This window comes from Bubalus kerabau, chromosome 6 (assembly GCF_029407905.1).
Source record: "Bubalus kerabau isolate K-KA32 ecotype Philippines breed swamp buffalo chromosome 6, PCC_UOA_SB_1v2, whole genome shotgun sequence".
Lineage (NCBI taxonomy): Eukaryota > Metazoa > Chordata > Mammalia > Artiodactyla > Bovidae > Bubalus > Bubalus kerabau.
The window spans coordinates 10,499,313-10,517,940 of NC_073629.1; the positions used below are offsets into that span (position 1 = coordinate 10,499,313).

The 18,628-nt window shown below is 50.8% G+C and overlaps 1 protein-coding gene and 1 long non-coding RNA gene across 3 annotated transcripts; one reads left to right on the forward strand and one right to left on the reverse strand.

The window, feature by feature from the left end:
- Positions 1–3,171: 3,171 nt before the first annotated feature.
- SLAMF8 (SLAM family member 8) lies at positions 3,172–11,808 on the reverse strand. 2 transcript variants are annotated; one of them, XM_055586734.1, is made up of 5 exons: positions 11,716–11,808; positions 8,905–9,231; positions 5,334–5,639; positions 5,148–5,252; positions 3,172–3,381 (listed from the first exon to the last, which is right to left on the reverse strand). In XM_055586734.1, exons 1-5 carry the CDS (start codon positions 11,753–11,755, stop codon positions 3,317–3,319), a joined length of 843 nt encoding a protein of 280 aa, XP_055442709.1. In that variant the 5' UTR covers positions 11,756–11,808; the 3' UTR covers positions 3,172–3,316. The 2 variants fall into 2 exon arrangements, with proteins under 2 accessions (XP_055442709.1, XP_055442710.1); XM_055586735.1 differs by lacking the exon at positions 8,905–9,231 and having other exon boundaries at positions 11,716–11,755.
- On the forward strand, positions 9,896–15,256 carry LOC129655941 (uncharacterized). The gene is made up of 3 exons (XR_008716143.1): positions 9,896–10,126; positions 13,128–13,324; positions 15,073–15,256. It is a non-coding gene; the product is annotated as an uncharacterized LOC129655941 (long non-coding RNA).
- Positions 15,257–18,628: the final 3,372 nt, after the last annotated feature.

Below are 18,628 nucleotides of genomic sequence, written 5' to 3' on the forward strand. Positions count from 1 at the left end.
CCAGTTGAGCTGACCATTTGTCCAAGGTGAAGTGACTGCCCAGGAACTGGGGAGAAGAGGGAAGCTCCTTGCACAGAGCTGACATCCTGAGTGGAGGCATTAAAGCATCCCTGGGAAAATACTTCAAAATCTATCCCTGTTTCTTCAGTGCTTCCTTTCTCTATCATCAAGACTTGCGTGAGGTCCCAGAAAAAAGTCCTATTACACCTGGGAGGAAGTAACTCTGAACCTTACCATTTACTAATTCCTAAGTGTCATGTACAGTTGTGAGAGTTGGACTATAAAGAAGGCTGAGCACTGAAGAACTGATGCTTTCAAACTGTGCTGCTGCAGATGACTCTTGAGTATCCTTTGGAAAGCAAGATCAAACCAGTCAATCTTAAAGAAACTCAACCCTGAATACTGTTTGGAAGGACTGACGCTGAAGCTGAAGCTTCAATACTTGGGCCACCTGATGCGAACTGGAAAAGACCCTGATGCTGGGAAAGACTGAAGGCCGAAGGAGAAGAGGGTGACAGAGGATGAGATGGTTGGATAGTATTACCAATGAACTGGACATGAACTTGGGCAAACTCCAGGAGATGGTGAGGGACAGAGAAGCCTGGTGAGCTGCAGTCTATGGGGTCTCAAAGAGTTGGAACTGACTTGGTGTCTGAACAACAAGTGTAAGTTTAGCTCTTCAATTCTTTTTTTTCCCCAGTGACAGTACTCCAGAGCTTTTCTGGATAGAACTGCTCAGTGGCAGGCTGTGTTTTGCAAAGATGGCTACAATAATACCTTCCATCCCACATGTGCTCCTTTTGAAGTGACCTTGAACATCTTTCCATTGAGTGGTGAGTCCCTTGAACTTGGGTGGATCATCTGCGCTTGCATCTGAAGATAAACATAAGAGATACTAGGATGCCTCAGCACACTTTCCCTCCATAGTTTCCCTTCTGCTTAGCTTTTTCTGGATCCTCCCTCTCTCAGGGTCAGACAGAGACACTCATTCTGAGCTGAGCTGCTTTTCTTAAAGTTGTGCAAGAACTTCCTGTTGGCTGGGCAATTTTTTATTTTTTGACTGTGCACAGCCTACGAGATCCCAGTTCCCCAACCAGGGATTGAACCCGTGCCTCCTGCAGTGGAAGCATGGAGCCCTAACCACTAATTTGCCAAGGAAGTCCCATGGCTGGGGCAAATTTAATCTCTCTTTTTCTGATCACTGTGCTAGACAGTGAGGAGAGAATCTCAACCCCTCTCCCCACCCCAGCTCCTGCAGGAGGCATGATAGTCAGTCTTGAGGGTGAAGATGTCAATTAAAACTATGTTACCTGCAAAATGTCACCCATCCCAAGCAAGAGATGTCAACCATCCTTTGATCATCTAGAACTGTAAATTACCTATGAGGACCATGAATTTGGATGACCTGCAAGTTCTTCAAGGCCAGAAAGAGAAACCCTTGACCCCCATTTCTCTTCATCAGGTTCTAGACCTTTTCTTATGATAATTCCTTGGCGTGGGGGAACCATCAGGGTCTCAGATAACAGGGGCTGAAATTGGGACTGGAAGTAGGTGATTTTCTAATGTCTTTTAGAGGCTGGGACCCAGGCTGGAGGTAATCCTTTGATGCTGGCTGGTTAATAGTTGTATTAGTCTTCTCAGTTCAGTTCAGTTCAGTTGCTCAGTCGTGTCTGACTCTTTGCGACCCCATGAATCACAGCATGCCAGGCCTCCCTGTCCATCACCAACTCCTGGAGTTCACTCAAACTCAAGTTCATCGAGTCTGTGATGCCATCCAGCCATCTCATCCTCTGTCATCCCCTTTTCCTCCTGCCCCCAATCCCTCCCAGCATCAGAGTCTTTTCCAATGAGTCAACCCTTCGCATGAGGTGGCCAAAGTGCTGAAGTTTCAGCTTTAGCATCATTCCTTCCAAAGAACACCCAGGACAGATCTCCTTTAGAATGGACTGGTTGGATCTCCTTGCAGTCCATGGGGCTCTCAAGAGTCTTCTCCAACACCACAGTTCAAAAGCATCAATTCTTTGGTGCTCAGCCTTCTTCACAGTCCAACTCTCACATCCATACATGACCACTGGAAAAGCCATAGCCTTGACTAGACAGACCTTTGTTGGCAAAGTAATGTCTCTGCTTTTGAATATGCTATCTAGGTTGGTCATAACTTTCCTTCCAAGGAGTAAGCATCTTTTAATTTCATGGCTGCAATCACCATCTGCAGTGATTTTGGAACCCAAGAAAATAAAGTATGACACTGTTTCTACTGTTTCCCCATCTATTTCCCATGAAGTGATGGGACCAGATGCCATGATCTTCGTTTTCTGAATGTTGAGCTTTAAGCCAACTTTTTCACTCTCCTCTTTCACTTTCATCAAGAGGCTTTTTAATTCCTCTTCTCTTTCTGCCATAAGGATGGTGTCATCTGCATATCTGAGGTTATTGATATTTCTCCCAGCAATCTTGATTCCAGCTTGTGCTTCTTCCAGCCCAGCGTTTCTCATGATGTATCCTGCATAGAAGTTAAATAAGCAGGGTGACAATACACAGCCTTGACGAACTCCTTTTCCTATTTGGAACCAGTCTGTTGTTCCATATCCAGGTCTAACTATTGCTTCCTGACCTGCATGGTCTTCTAGGGCTGCCAAAACAAGACACCACAGAACGAGTGACTTAACAGAAATTTATTTTCTCATTCTTGGAGATTGGAAGTCTAAGACCGAGGTGTTAGCAGGTTTGGTTTCTCCAGAGGCCTCTCTCCTTGGCTTTCAGGGGGCTTCCTTCTCTCTGTGTCCTTCCATGGTTTTCTTCTGTGTGTGCATGCTTCCTGGGTGTCTCTCTCTCTTCTTGTAAGGACACCAGTTATATCAGCTTAGGGTCATCTCAATGACCTCTTTTAACCTTATCTTTTTAAAGGCCCTATCTCTAAACACAGTCATATTCTGAAATATTGGGGATGGGGTTTAGGATTTCTACATGTAATTTAAAGGGAACAGATCCATAACAATACTTCATGAACAGTGGAGGGGCAGTGAGTGCTATGGATAATCAATCTATGGATCCTGGAGAACTTCTGGTGTTCTTGAAGAGATGTCCTGCTAGGCCCATGTTGCCCAGAGTAGGGCCAGAGCATGTACCAGTAGAGAGAGAAGGGGGAGGGTGTGGAAGGTTGTGCCAACTGCCCCGGCCGCTCCTGGGAGGTGGTACAGGAGTCTCATGGGAAGTCCAAGGTCCAAGGTGGTTTCCAGGCACCAGCCACATCCCAGACCATCATGTGGCTGGGCAGTGGGGCTCCTCACGATCTAGGCATTGCTCATGGCAGACCCTACACGAGGGGACTCTCTGTCTCTTGATCCACTCCATCAGCACAGACATCCTTTTTCTTTTTTCCTGTCAAGGAGATCAGAAAGAAGGTAACTCCTCCAGTGTTTGCACCCAAGGCCGCTGAATCCTAACTGTCCTGGTCCAAGATCATCTTGGGCAGAGGGATACCTCTCCTGGTTTTCTAAGACCCTGGAAAAGGAGCTGCTTCAAGGACAGGAAGTTCTTCCTAATGTCTAGTCTTCCTCTGCAACTGCAGCACACTTTTAGTTGTAGAAGGTAAAGAAACTTAGAGCTGGGACAGACCCAGGTAAATGACTGGCAGAAGCCACATGACAAGAGCCAGGGCTGGCTTCCAGATGCCCTGAATGCAGCCTTTCCACTTTCCCAGATAGTCACATTCTCTCTGCCCCTTCTCGGTGGGCAAAGCTGCTCTTTTCTGAGCCTCAAAAGCATCAGATTAAGTGAAAGAAATCAGTCACAGAGGACCATACAGTTTATGATTCCATTTACATAAAATGTCCAGAATAGACAGTCTAGAGACAGGAAGGAGATTAGTGGTTGCCTGCGGCTGAAAGGGAAAGGAGGGGTTAGGGAGTGATGGCTAAGGGGCTTGGGAATTTCTTTTTGGAGTAATGAGAATGTTCTCAAATTGAGTGTGGTGATGGATGCACAACTCTGTGACTGTAATAAAAGCCATTGAGTTTTACTCTTTAAATGTATGAATTATATGATATGTGAATTATAGTCCAATAAAACTGTTAAAACAAAAAGCTGCTCTTTTCCTGGCTTCTACCTTCTTACCATGAATCTTGGGGACTCTTTGGGCCAAAAGGCCAGGCCAGATGCTCTCAGGCGGAGACAGGGCCCCTGGATAGAGTGTGACCTCAGCTGTCCCCTCCTCCCTCCTTTGCAAGTGGAAAGAATACGCTGGAGCCAGCTTGGCGGCCCAGCTGCATGCTCAGCTGCTGGGCCAAGACTCTTGCCTTTGAGGACACATCCACTGTAATGGGGTCTTATGCCTCCTTCTCCTTGCTGGCCCACTATCTCCATCCTGGGACCAGCCCAGACAGCCTAGGATGGACATGTCCAGGAGGCCCAGGTCAGCATGGACAGTTCTTTCAGGGGTAACACATCCCAGGACTGGCTGTAGACCTCAGAACCCAGAGCGCCTCCTTCTCTCTTCTCCTGGAAAAGGAAGCCCTGTGAGCCCCTGCCCAGAGAGGTGCTTCTCTCAGGGAGCATTTCCTAGGATGGTTGACAAGAAGGGGTTGGGTTTCATTGAGACTTACACCCAACACAGCTTTAGTGATACCAGCTATGTTTCAGGAACCCTTGCTAGATGCCCGGAGGTGACACAGAGTTTGTTTTTCGAGGGCTGAGAACTCCACGGAGATTGAGGGCAGTAGGTGCTGCAACTGGGGTGAGTATTGGAGGGTCAAGGCAGGGCACAGACCCAGGCTGGGTGTGCAGGAGAAGTTCCAGAAGGCTTCCTGGAGGTGGCATGCCTTGAGGATGGTGGGGCTGATAGCCAAATGAAGAAAGCAAGTTGGGTGGGAAATCATGGAAAATATTTTCCAGACAGAGAGAGTAGACTGTGCAAATGCTTACAGAGGTACTTGAGAGAGTAGCACATTTGAAAACTGCTAAAGGAATTTCAAATAATTCAGTCTGAAGGAAGACCAGAATATTCGATGGAGAGGGCTAAGAGATGATGTGGGAGAGGTAAGGAGGGCAGAACATACGAAGCCTAAGTGAGAGGAGGTCCAAACTCTGCCCTCCTCCTCCGCAGACCTGCCTCCTCCGCCCATCCCCAGCCCCCACGGGACTCCTACCTGACCAGGGGCCCCAGTGCCAGGCAGACAGACCAGCCAGGACCAGGAGCAGCAAGACGGGTACCACCACCAGCAGCGCGTCTTTGTAGGAGGCCCTCCCTGGAGCTGGACATGGAGGAGACACGGTCACAGGGGGACCAGAAGCTTCACCACCCCTCAACCACTGCTCACCATCCCTCGGCATACCTGCCTGGCGACGGCAGCTCTCCCAGGGGGTAACTGTGGCCAGGTCCCAGCTGACGGGGTTGGAGACAATGCAGGAATAGGCCACGCCTTTGTCTCCTGGTCCCAGGGACACACTCAGCACCTGTCCATCCGTGAAGAGGCCAGCTGGCTCCATACCAAGGTCCACAGTTCCCTCGCGTCGCCAGCTATAGGTTATGTCGCTGGTGTTGGGAGCCCGGCAGGACAGGAACACGTGGCAGGTCTTGGGGGGCTGAGCATCCCCTGATACAGCGATGAACACTTTGACCACGGGCCTGGGCACTGCATCTGGGCAAGAACAGCAGAGCCGACATGGGTTAAAGGGATGCTGTGTACGCGAATCCCATAGCTCCAGCTCTGGGATCCATGCAGGGCTAGAAGCTGCCTCTGACTAAGCCTCCACAAAACCTTGTCTTTCTCCCACTGCCCACAGGACAGAAGCTGAATTCCTAAGTCTGGTATTTAACATCCTTCAGATGTCAACCTTTCCAGCTATACTTCCTGTTGACCCCCTCCTCACCCATCTTGATTAATTTCCTGTTCTCCAAATGTGTCATGCCCTTCCATATCTTCCATATGGCTCAGCTGTACACGTATGCCTTTTGTTTCTCATCCTTCTAGAGAACTCCTACCCATCCTTCAAGGCCCAGTGTGGAGACACTGCTTGCTGCTCTGACCGTGGAGCCTTCCCTGATTTCCTGGTGCAGCTCAGAGCCCTCCAAGCACTCTGTGTATCCCTCTGTGTATCACAGTGTTCCCCTGATACACGGTACATCAGTCAGAGAGACAATCAGCGTTTATTAAGGTAGACACAAAGACAAACACATTCCTGGGTTTTTGGAGCTTTTGGAGTCTGGTGAGGAAGACGTACCAATGAGTGATTATGAATAACTAGGAAAATTCTTACAAGAATGCAAAGTTCTGTGAAGGAGCAGACAGTGGGTGGGAGCTCTGCCTTGCGATTTCCATATCCCTCACTCTTAAGGTGCTCAGCTACCCGGGCCACTGGCCAAATTGGTGTCCTGGTGTCCAGACCATGGCTCCCTTTTGCTTTATTGGTTGATGAGTAGATCAGGAGTCTCTTGGCAATGAGTGCCAGCGGGGGACCATTCTGGAGACAACGGGAGGGCTGTCTCTGACAGCATTCCAGAGTCAAGCAGAGTAAAACCTCATTAATGCCAGCTCAATCTGGTGGGATTTGTGATATGAAAAAAGAAAAGATTTGCTGGGTGCGCTAATAGTATAAACAAAGATTACAGGGGGGGATATTTACACTACTTAAGAGGACAAGCTGCATCCAAACATGATCAGGCACAGTAGAAACACCCATTGACATTTCTGGTAACTGATCTGCTAATTCAAATCATTCTCATCCATTGTCAAAGCAGAGCTCCTAAGGACGGCTGCTTGGCAGCTTTGTGCAATTAGTTCTAATCACGCTATGTATTTGGAAGCAATAAAACAGCAATTTCCTTAAAATCTGTAATTCAGATGCTGAGAACAAGGCATTTTAGAGCTTAGTGGTGTGGGTGCTGCGTGTATTATCACATTCCACGTCCTTATTTCACATGTGCGGCAGCGGAGACTCAGAACAGGGACGAGGCTCCCTGGCTGCCTGGATGGTTGTGAAGGCTGTTCACTGCGCAAGGGCCTTGGGCTCAGGGGTAACAGGTGAGAGGGTATTGAATTTCAGCCAGCGCTTGGCTTGCCAAACAGTGCAACCTGGGTCAGGGCAGTGTGCATCTGTTTAGTGGCACACCAGCAGCCCAAGGGGCTCACCGAGTGATGACCCACTTATCTCCCTCTGGGCACGTGAGGGTCTCTCTCTTTCCCAATTTACCACCGCCTCTCTCTCCCTCAGTGATTCCTTTTGCCCAGCTCTCACTTCTACTCTCCATTCTTCCATTGGGGCCTTTCTTTTCCCTATTTCTATCCAAATTTCTGAGGTTTTACTAAAATAGGGGTCACTGACACATCTTTACCAAGCCACTAGGTAGATGAATAGGAGCTAAAAGGCCATTTTATCTTGACCAGCAAAATATGGTGGCAGTGGTAGAGGTGGAGGCGGAGCCAGTGACGGTGGAGCAGGTGCCGGTGGGTGATGGAGGGGGGGCAGAGGCGGAGGCAGTGACGGTGGGTGATGGAGAGGGGCAGAGGTGGAGGCAGTGACGGTGGGTGATGGAGAGGGGCAGAGGTGGAGCCAGTGACGGTGGGTGATGGAGAGGGGCAGAGGCGGAGCCAGTGACGGTGGGTGATGGAGAGGGGCAGAGGTGGAGCCAGTGACGGTGGGTGATGGAGAGGGGCAGAGGTGGAGCCAGTGACGGTGGGTGATGGAGATGGGCAGAGGTGGAGACAGTGATGTGGGATGGGTGATGGAGAGGGGCAGAGGTGGAGCCAGTGATGTGGGATGGGTGATGGAGAGGGGGTAGAGGTAGAGGCAGTGATGTGGGATGGGTGATGGTGGGGTGGAGAATGTGGTTGTCTTGGCAGTGGTGATTGTGATGATAGTTGGTCTGATGAAAGTGGAGGTAAAGTTGCTGGAAAGAACGACTCATCCCCCCTCCCGTGAATCCAGTCACACTCGTGAGGTGCTGAGCACAACATTATGAATGACCCTACAAACCCAGGTAGAGCAAAGGAGCTGGTCAGCTGAGCCCTGGAAACTCAGAGTTGTGAGAAATGAAAAGAGTTGTTTTTAGCTGGTAAAATTGGGGATGGTTTATTTTGCAACAATACATAATAACGAGAACCCTTGAATGATACGCATTTAAAATCTCTCAATACGTCTAAAAGAGTTCTTTAAAGAAATATGAAGTAATTCTATACTTTAATCAAAATTTAATTTTTAATTTAAAATGTTGTGTCATAGTTTCATTGTAATATTTACGTTTCTTTTCTGTGGTGCATAAAATAATGGCACATCTTATAACCTGATATCTTAGAACTGACGACTTATAGGGTAAAGAACCCGCTTGCCAATGCAGGAAATGTAAGAGATGTGGGTTCAATCCCTGGGTTGGGAAGATCCCCTGAAGGAGAGCATGGCAATACACTCCTGTATTCTTGCCTGGTGAATCCCATGGACAGAGGAGTCTGGTGGGCTATAGTCCTTGGGATCGCAGAGTCAGACGCGACTGAGGGACTGAGCACATGCGCACAGGCTAGCCTCTATCCTAGACGCTTTCTCAACTGATTTTATCTTTATTGGCATTTTCATGATAATATTACTGTGCTGGTTTTACAAGTGAGAAAGCTCAGTGTCAGGCAGCTAAGTATTGTTCTAAGGCCACTGAGATAAGAAGACAGAGCTAGAGTTCTGACCAGGGCTGTCCAGTGGCAGAGTCTGGCTGCCCCAGCCAGAAACTCATGTGGGAGAGCCCCAGGAGTTTTCTTACCTGTGGGGTTGGGGGAGCAACTGTTCCCTGAATCAGCCGTGAGGTCAGAGGCCAGAGGTTTCTAGAACTCCGCTCTCCCCAGTTCTCAGGACTCAAGATGCCTTCCTAGAGTTTGATGGGAAGGCGTGGGGCAGAGAGTCTGCATCAGGCACACTCACCATACACTTTGAGCTGCAGGGTCTGGGTCCGGGCTCGACCTTGCTTGTCCACCAGCAGCACGGAGAAGTTGCCGCTGTCTCCAGACTCCAGTGGCCGCAGCTCCAGGCTGAGGTTGGTGTGTAGCTGGGCTCGGCCCAGGAAGCGGGAGTGGTATAGCGTCTCTGGGGAGCCCCGGAAGAACGTGGCCAGGAGCTCCTCTGAAGGCCAGAGGGATCTCCAGATGGCCTCTCGGACTTGGAAACCGGGAGGGTGATCCGCCACCAGCAGCGCCGAGCCGCCCACCTGGCCCTGCACTTGGGCACTGGCGAAGACCATGGGAAGCAGTGCTGAAAGGACAGAGCTCCGTCACTCTGCCTGTGCCAAACCTTCTCTCTCCCTGCACTCAGCTGAGCTGCTATGGAGCAGAGGGCCCTTGTCTCCATGCCCCCTCCACCCAAGCTGAGGGGGCACTGTGCCAGGGCCTGGGAATAAAACACTGAGAAAGGAATTCAGTCCCTGGGCTCATGGAGCTCTGACTTTTAAGAAAGCAGTCTGCCACAATGGCCAAAAGGCGTGCCCTGGGAGAACATGGGTATGGAGATAGGGTGAACTGGCCTGGCCTTGAGGAGCTCAGAGAAGCGAAGGTTAAGCTGAGACTTGAAAGAGGAATAGGAATCGGCCAGGCCAAGCAGAGGGCAGCCTGCAGTGGGGACTGGGCAGTGTTAGAGGCTGGGCGAGCAGCACAAGGGCCCGGAGGGTGAGAGAGCTCGGTGCACCAAGGGAACTAAAGTAGCTCTCTGCAGGGGAGCAAGACATCGCACTGCAGAGTCTGCCGGAGCCAGGTCCTGCAGGGCCCTGAAAGCAGCTTTGGAGTTGGGGCTTTATCCTTAGAGTGATGGGGAGCCTCGGATAGGCTTTAAGTAAGCGAGTGACATGATTAGATCCATGGTTAGAAAGACAACTCCAGCAGAGGTATGGAGGATGCAGAGGACGTGGGGGAATGCTGAGGCTTTGGCTACTAATCCCAAGGAGGGTGATGGAAACTTGTACCATGGAAGGGAGCACTGGGGATGGGCAGACGTGGGAGCAACGACGTGGGATTAAGGTGTGTAGTCAGTGGGATCTGGTAACAGATTAGATCTGGGAGTGAGGGAGTGAGGAGTCAAGGATGGCTCCCAGGTCCTTGGGACCCACTAGGTACCATTCTCCATGATCCAGAAGAGAAGGAGAAATAGAATGGAGGTGAGATGGCAAGAGGCTGTTTTGTTGGGAACATACTGCGTTCGACGTGTGTGGGTGACACCCCTGTTTGAATTCCCACTCTGACTCCTTTGCTGGCTAATTTCTGCTCATCCTTGAAGCATTCCCGCCTCCCCAACCTCCCCTGTTCCTCATTGCTGTTTACAAACTCTCTGTGTTCTCACAGCAGCCTGGGGCCACCTCTACAAATGCTCTTATCCCTCTATGTTACCGCTTGTTTACGAGTCCCATGAGACCCTGAGTTCCTCTTCTGATCTTTGGCTTCCCGTGACCACTGCTGTTTAGGAAGAGGATGCAGGAGAAGCCAGCCAGTTTACTTACCGCATGATGAAATTGGTGAGGACTTCCCTTGCGCCTGACTCGGTGGCATGCGCAGGGGTGCAGAGCAGAATGAGTGCAGATAGGGAACATATCCAAGTGTTGGGAGGTTGGTTAGGAAGATGTATTCTGGATGACCACTCAGCCAGCCACTGTAACTCCAGTCCCCAGTCCATCTCACTGCCCTGCCAGCCCCAGGCACCTCAGTCCAAACTGGGGATGGCTCCAGAGTTAATGCACATTGGATGCCACATCCAGAGAGCACAGCATTGGCTGTCAATCAAGACTCCTGTTCTATCCTACTCTAGCTGTGCTATGAATGAACTGAGCAATCTTCGGGGGCACTCTCCTCCCTTCTGTCATCCCATCCAGAAAATAAGGGGGTACATTCAGTCAGTGGTACTTCCACCACTCAGAAAAATTATTTTAGCTTCCCATGTCCAAGGATTTGAAAGATTTTCAAACCTAACAGATTTCCTCTTTGGGGCAGGACTTCCTTGACATATTTAGAAATGTTGACACTTGCAGATTTTTGGAGCCAGGAACTCAGGTGGGAAACCCAGACAAAGTTGTCTCAAAGGCCTTGTGAGTCTCTGCTGCAAACAGAAGAGTCTGAGTCTTTGCTGCACCCCACAACGCTCATCCCCTGGCCGCACTGCTGGTTTTTGTCACATTGACCACTTGTTGACCAATCAGGGGTGGGGGGGTGTCAGGCATCAGACAGGATGCAAGGGGTGTCACCCAGTGTTGAGGAGACCTGAGGTCTCTTCTGACATCACACTGTTATTGGCCACCCGAAATCTGCATGCACTCTATTAACTTGCTTTTGCCTCTCACTCTACTCGGTGTCCACTTCCACAGACCTTGGGGTAGGGGCTCAGGTTTCCCACAGGCAGCTGGAAAGACGTCCTTAGGCTGCAAGAGCCCCACTCTCCCCTGTTCCTCCCAGACCGTATTTAGAATTTGCATGCTGCCAGACCCTCATGTTCTCACCACCATATCTAGCAAAACCAATGGTCCTACCAGCTTCAGTTTTAACCTCCCTGGACCACAAAACAGTTCATGTCTCATGGACACAGGCTCCTTGTGCTTCTACCCTTCTTCCCAAGATCCTGTGTCTCTTTGCTCCTGCCTGGCTTTCAAGGCTGCCTGAGAACTTACTTCCATCTTCCCTACCCCTCCTCAGCTCCTGAGTTCTCCCTTGGAAGGGGGAGGGGCCTTCAGTTCTCTGAGGCTAGGCCTGCCCTACTTACCTTCCCAGAGAAGCAGACTCCACAGAGACCACACAGCCATACTTCAGAGAGGCAGACGAACTCCCTCAACGACCCAAATCCAGAACATCCCAGGTCAAGTGGATGCTCGGAAGGAGCTGTGGTCCTTCTGGAAAGTCCCATGTTCAGAAGGAGGAATCTTGACTCAGAACAAGATGCCCCGAAAGTGAAAATATCCAGAGAAAAGTGGAAGTTGGCCTCAGACTTAGCTGGGCTCTTTCAGGAGCCAGTTCTTGTAAGTCAGCCTCTTTCAAATGCCTATGGTTCAAATGCCTAAGGCAGGCGGCAAGCACCCCCGCACATCCTTCTCACCGAGTCTCTCTGGGCAGCCCCGCATCCCACGCTGCCTGGCTGCCCCTCCTTTCCTGTTGAAGCCACGGAAAACCCTCTAAACTGCAATTCCCCTTGTCACTTCTCCTCTGCTTAAAATTTTTCCATGGCCTCCAGCTGCCCTCAGGATCAAGGGCAACTAAACTGTTGGCTTAGGATACAAGGCTCTCCTAAGTCCAACTCCAGCCTGCTTCTCCAGCCTGGCGTCCCATGCCCTTCTGCTCTCCAACCACGCCAAGCAGTGCCGCCTCTTCTCAGAACTGCTGATTCCACACTTTCACGTTGTGCGCGATCCTCCAACAGGCAAGCTGTTTCATCCATCCTCCCGGACTTGCTGTGGTTATGTAGGCTATGCAGCTGACCAGACTCCCATTCAGGGCTTCCTGACCAGGGGCAGTGTGGGGAAGCTTCCCTTCTGTGTGCTCAGGGCACGCCTGTGCTTCTATTATGACTTGTAACATGTTGTCCTGTAACAGTTTTCTTATCTACATAGACTGTTTATTGCCAAGGTCTCATATTTATTTCTGTGTTCCCCTTGGTGCTGGGCAAGCCACAAATGCTTTGTTGTTTAGTTGCTAAGTGGTGTCCTATTCTTTGTGATCCCATGGACTGTAGGCTTCCAGGCTCCACTGTCCATGGGATTTTCCAGGCAACAGTACTGGAGTGAGTTGCCATTTCATTCTCCAGGGGATCTTCCCGACCCAGGAACCGAACCTGTGTCTCTGCGTCTTCTGCATCAGCAGGCAGTTTCTTTACCACCGCGCCACTGCACATCAGGGACTATGAGCCCAGACCTTAATGGATGCTTAACGAATATTTGTTAAATGAGGGCACGAATTCTAGAGATGGTTACATATTTTGCTTCCTGAAAGACCTACAACTCTTCTTCGAGAGGATCTGATTATCTCCCTGTTAGAGATGGGGGAGTTTGAAGACCAGAACGAGGTTAGCATCTTTCCGGGGTCACAGAGAAGCAGAGCTGTGAGCTGAGCTTCAGCCTTTGGAGCATGGCCCATTCTGCCAGTCACCCCATCCTCACTACCATTATCTTTTCACTTCTGAAGGTTACTTGGTTTCTTGAGTCAAGGAAGGTTTTGCAAGAAGGAAGATCCCCGAGCTTCCTGAGTGTGGCTTGTGATAGCTAGTCCTGCCTAGCTTCTGGCCTGTCAGCCAAATTGGACGCTCTGCTCTGGACCAATAAGGAGGCAGACGTGGTGGCCGACGAGCAGGAGGATTCCAGGATAGGCTTCCAGACCTCCAGGTACTCACCACCAAATGGTAGGAATAGCATATACCTAGAAAGGGAAGACCCACCACAGACAGACATGGGTCTGGGCAAAAGAGCAGCACAGATAGTCTACCCCACATGATCCCATAGACTGTAGCCCACCAGGCTCCTCTGTTCATGGAATTCTTCAGGCTGGAATACTGGGCTGGGTTGTCATTTCTTTCTCCAGGAGATCTTCTTGATCCAGGAATCGAACCTTGGTCTCCCACATTTCGAGCAATTTCTTTACCATCTGAGCCTCCATGGAAGCCCCTGGTGGGCAGGGGCTGCTTCCTTAAAAGGAGGAATTTGAACTGCATCTTGAATATGGATATACTTTGGATAGGCTGAGAAAACAGGGTGGGCCAGAGGTTGGGTGGGGCGGGTGGTGCTCTGAGCATGAGGGGAGAGCAGTGCGTAAGGCTTGATGGTGGGGAGGTCCCAAGTAGGCTTCAGGGACAATGAAGGACCAGAAGGGGGAAGCCTCTAAGGCTGCTGTGGGTAAAATGGAAAGGGAGGTTAGGGGTCAGATTGTGGAGGCTTTGAGTATGGGGTTAAGTTTAGTCTTTTACTCTGGAGACCTGCAGTTCTCATCCTTGCTGAAAACTTGGGTTCTCGGGAATTCTGTTCAGTGGGGCTGGGCTGGATCCCAGGAGCCTGTCGTTTTAACAATCACGGCATTTGGGGTGGTTCTGAGCTGGTGGATGGAGGGAGCTCTGAGAAGCACTGCTTGGAAGGAGGGGGCTGTTCGTCGCCCATTTTTGGCTAGCTTTCTAGTGGGAGGACAGCGTGCAGGGCTGATTGCTGTTGTTCTTTAGTTGCTAAGTCGTGTCTGACTGTATGTGACTCCATGGTCTGTAGTCTTCCAAGCTCCTCTGTCTGTGGGATTTCCCATGCAAGAGTACTGGAGTGGGCTGCCATTTCCTTTCCCAGGGGATCTTCCCAGCCCAGGGATGGAACCCACATCTGCCGCAGCGGCCGGAGGATTCTTTGCCGCTAAGCCACCAGGGAAGCCCAAAGGCACACTGAAGCAGAGGATGGTTTCGACCCATTAAGCCTTGGGTTATGGGCCCAGCACACTTTCACAGTACCACTCTGCTACCTCAGGGCTGATAGGGGGAGAAAAAAGAGGCAGGGTGGCCTGGGTAGCAGCTGTTGCGATCGTCCTGACTGAAGTAGAAAGGAACCCTCTAGGGAGAAAGGGGCAGAGCTGGAGTCATGATGGAACTAACCCTAACCTGCCTATAGGCGGAGAGGCCAAAGGAGGGGATCAGCTACACGACTCCACTGTCAATTTCCTCATCCATGTGTCAGATATTTATTGAGCATCTACTTACGTGCCAGGTGCTGGGGACACAGACATGAAAGGCACAGCCCCTGCCCTCAAGGAATCTGCAGTTTAGATGAAAAGATGGACATGTAACCCAATAATTACAATCAGAGTGGCCAGAGCAAAGCCAGCTGCGTGCAAAGCACGCTATGGCAGCCAGAGGGTGGATGGATAGGAGCCAGCAAGGTGGGCAGGAGGCTGGGAGGCCCCTGTGGAGCTGGGGTGGAGATTGAGGGGAACCTTAGGATATAAACGATGAGGGTGAGGATAGGACTTAACTCAGGCTCTGAGGTTGGGTTTTGTGGGTTCAGATCTTGGTTGTGAAACAAGCAAAGTGACTGCTCTGTGTTTGGCATCTTCCTTCGTGAAATAGAGATTAATAACAGTATCTACATCTTCATGGTGCCCTCAGGGTGAAACCACTTAGAATGGGGTCTGGCGCATGGTCATGTGAAATGAAGAATGTTGCCCACCATCCAGTTCTACAAGAATCAAGTCGCTGGCTACTGCAGTTGTTACCCTGAAAGGAATTCAGGGTGACAATCAGGATGAGGCCCTCTGTGCTCTGGGAAAACAGGCAGAACAGGCCCTCAGATATATTGAAAGAAAATTTTATGAACCCTATTTCTTGCATCTTCCCATACTTAGAAAAGCAATAAAATGATTAACTAAGATGGCTGTGCCTCATGCCTAGCAGCAACCTTCTACCAAGGTGTGTGCTGAATTGCACGTACCCCTTCTCCCAAACCACATATATGCTGACCTCCCCTAACCTCTTCAGAGCAGCTTCTCAGAGGGACTGGAAAGGCGGTCTCCTGGGCTCTAGTTCTCAGTGAGTCTCCAAATAAAACAGAGGCTCTCAGCTCTCACACTGTGCAATTCAATTTCAGTTGATAGTCTGCACTCAAAAAAGTTAACCATTGTCACTACGCGGCCAGAGAGAGGGAAGGAGAGCCGGGCAAGCGCAGGTAGTGGAGTGTTGAGGTTCGAGCAGCCCTGCTCTAACTCTCTTCTCCCAGACTGTGAGCTCCTGAGAGTGGGGATCAGGCCCCCTTCATGTCTGCACCCTGTATATCACCAAGGACAGGCTTTCTACCAAGTGGTGCCCTCCAAACAGGTGTTGAAGAAGATTGAATGATTCTGAAGTGTCAAGGCCAGGTTTGGGATGGCCCTGGGGTGCAGGAGTCTGGCCAGCATGTGAATCCTGGGAATACAGATGCTGAATTCCCTTGGGGGAGACAGTGGGCAGTCACACTCCCTCTTGGCAGAAGGGGTGGTCGGTAATGGTCCATCCCAGCAGGACATGAGTTGCTGTCTCCAGTACACCAGCCCTTTTTCTTGAGGGGACTTTCAGGGGGAGAGAGTGAGAAAGTGGGGAGGAGAAGGTTGGGTGAGGACCTGAAAATATCACACGCACCTCCCCTCAAAGAACTTCTAGCAGCCCTGAGACAACTGGAGAAGAACCGACTGATGAAGGCACAGGAAGGGTTAAGTCGTGGCAGCAGTTTCTCTCCCCACTGCTAATCACTGGTTCAGACCACATTAATTACCCAGCCACAGGGGGAGTGCACAGAGCAAATTAACTGCTGAGTTCAAAGGGGCCACTCCCCACATTTCTTAATTAAGAGAGCAGCTGGCAGCCTGGGCTGCACTCAGCCTCCCTGGGGCCTTTCAGGGAAACTCCAGTGGCTGAGTCTGAGTCCACCTCTGCCCAGGCGTGGGCAGGCAGGGTAGCCCCATCTGTCAGGTGGAGTGGTCTGCATTCGCCCTCACTGTGGGCTGGGGGTGGGGGGCTGGGGGGAGCAGGTGTGCACTGTGGGGGTGGGGGGAGCAGGTGTTAACTGTGGTTCATCTGAGCCCACATCCCTCAGCTCTGAGAGCAGATTTCAGGTCGGGTGGTGGTGCAGATTCAGGGTGGGGTGGAACTGGATGCAGTGTGAAGGGTGGCCCAAGCGACGCCCTGTTCTTGCCTACTCACACTTGTTCTTCTTGGACTGGCCTTAGGGCAGAATGGCCTCGCTCCCTCCCCGCCTCCCTGCACTGGGAGACAAGTGAAACGGGGGAAAAAGTTAGAATGTTTGAGAAGAGAAGGGAGCTGGCAGAGGAAGAGCACCAGGCAGGAAGGGGTGGGGGGCCTTTAGAGGCTTTTGGAATACAAGGAAGAAAGCAGGGTGTTCCTGGGGGTGGATGGGTCTCTGGGCACTGCTTCTTCTTCTTTTTTTAAAATCATTTATTTATTTTAATTGGAGGATTAATTGCTTTAGAATATTGTGGTTGTTTTTGCCATACATCAACATGAATCTGCCATTGGTATACGTGTGTCCCCCCATCCTGAACCCCTACCTCTTCCCTCCCCACTCTATCCCTCTAGGTTGTCCCAGAGCACTGGATTTGGGTGGGCACCACTTCTAAGCAGGATGGGGCTGAGGGGCAGGTAGAACCCCCATGAGCCCTGTCTGTGTCTGCCTTCACCTATGTGGTTCCCATTAGAATGGGCCAGCTGCCTGCACCATCTGCCAGCTGATGCCATGGCAGCCCCGAAGGTTGCCCTGGTGAGGGGGCGTGCTGTGTGCACCCCTCCCTTGGCAGCCAGCTTGGTCAGTGGCGCTGCCCTGTCGGGGAGACTAGGTTTGAGGCAGTGTGTGCATATTTGAAATGGACACATCTTACTTCCCCTGAGAGGACACTCTAGTGTCTGCCTGGCCCAAGGAAGGCTTCTGCTTCAGTATTTGTGCCCAGGGCACCTCTCCTACATCAGCCTCATCGTGGCCCTGCTGGGAATTGGTGGAGGGAATGGGGCCTGCTGCTCACAGCTGGAAGTGGGAAGACTAAGGAGAGGGGAGAAAGAGGGAGCCTATGAAACAGCACTCAGGAGACTGGGTGGGAGGGGTCTGAGGCTTCAGCAGGCAGGGCCTGCTTTTGAGGCAAAGACACACTTTCCCAGAGGGTGGAAGAAAGATGGCCCAGAAAAGAAAGCAAGCCATGATTGAGCTGTGTTGAAGTAGAGAAGGGGGAGAAGGAAACTCACTTCTTCACTCGCTTGCTTACACAGTATTTGCTGGGTTCCCATGCTGTGCACACCAATGTACTGAGCAAATGTTGATCGGGGATCTAGCATGAGTAGGCCCTGTGCAGTCGGGAACACAGGCTGATGATGTCAGCGATCATGTTCCCGACCGTGAAAGAAACAGTCACTATTGATCGGCACTTCACGTGGGAGAGAATTCCAGAAACAAGTAGAACAGAGGCTCTTCATTCACAGAGTGGTGCGAGCTGAAGGAGCAGCCTTGGTGATGCTCCAGGTCTGCCGGTACAACTTCTTCCAGCCGTGTAGACAGAGATTCAATATGGGGAGGCCTGGGTCTTCCCCGTGCTGTGGCCCTTGTTTGTGCTTACTATCATCACAGTTGAGACAAAGATGAAGGACACAGAGCTGTTTCAGTTCAGTTCAGTTCAGTTCAGTCGCTCAGTTGTATACGACTCTTTGCGACCCCATGAACTGCAGCATGCCAGGCCTCCCTGTCCATCACCAACTCCCGGAGTTCACTCAAACTCATGTCCATTGAGTCGGTGATGCCATCCAGCCATCTCATCCTCTGTCATCCCCTTCTCCTCCTGCCCCCAATCTCTCCCAGCATCAGAGTCTTTTCCAATGAATCAACTCTTCGCATGAGGTGGCCAAAGTACTGGAGTTTCAGCTTTAGCATCATTCCTTCCAAAGAAATCCCAGGGCTGATCTCCTTTAGAATGGACTGGTTGGATCTCCTTGCAGTCCATGGGACTCTCAAGAATCTTCTCCAACACCACAGTTCAAAAGCATCAATTCTTCGGCTCTCAGCTTTCTTCACAGTCCAACTCTCACATCCATACATGACCACTGGAAAAACTATAGCCTTGACTAGACGGACCTTTGTTGGCAAAGTAATGTCTCTGCTTTTGAATATGCTATCTAGGTTGGTCATAACTTT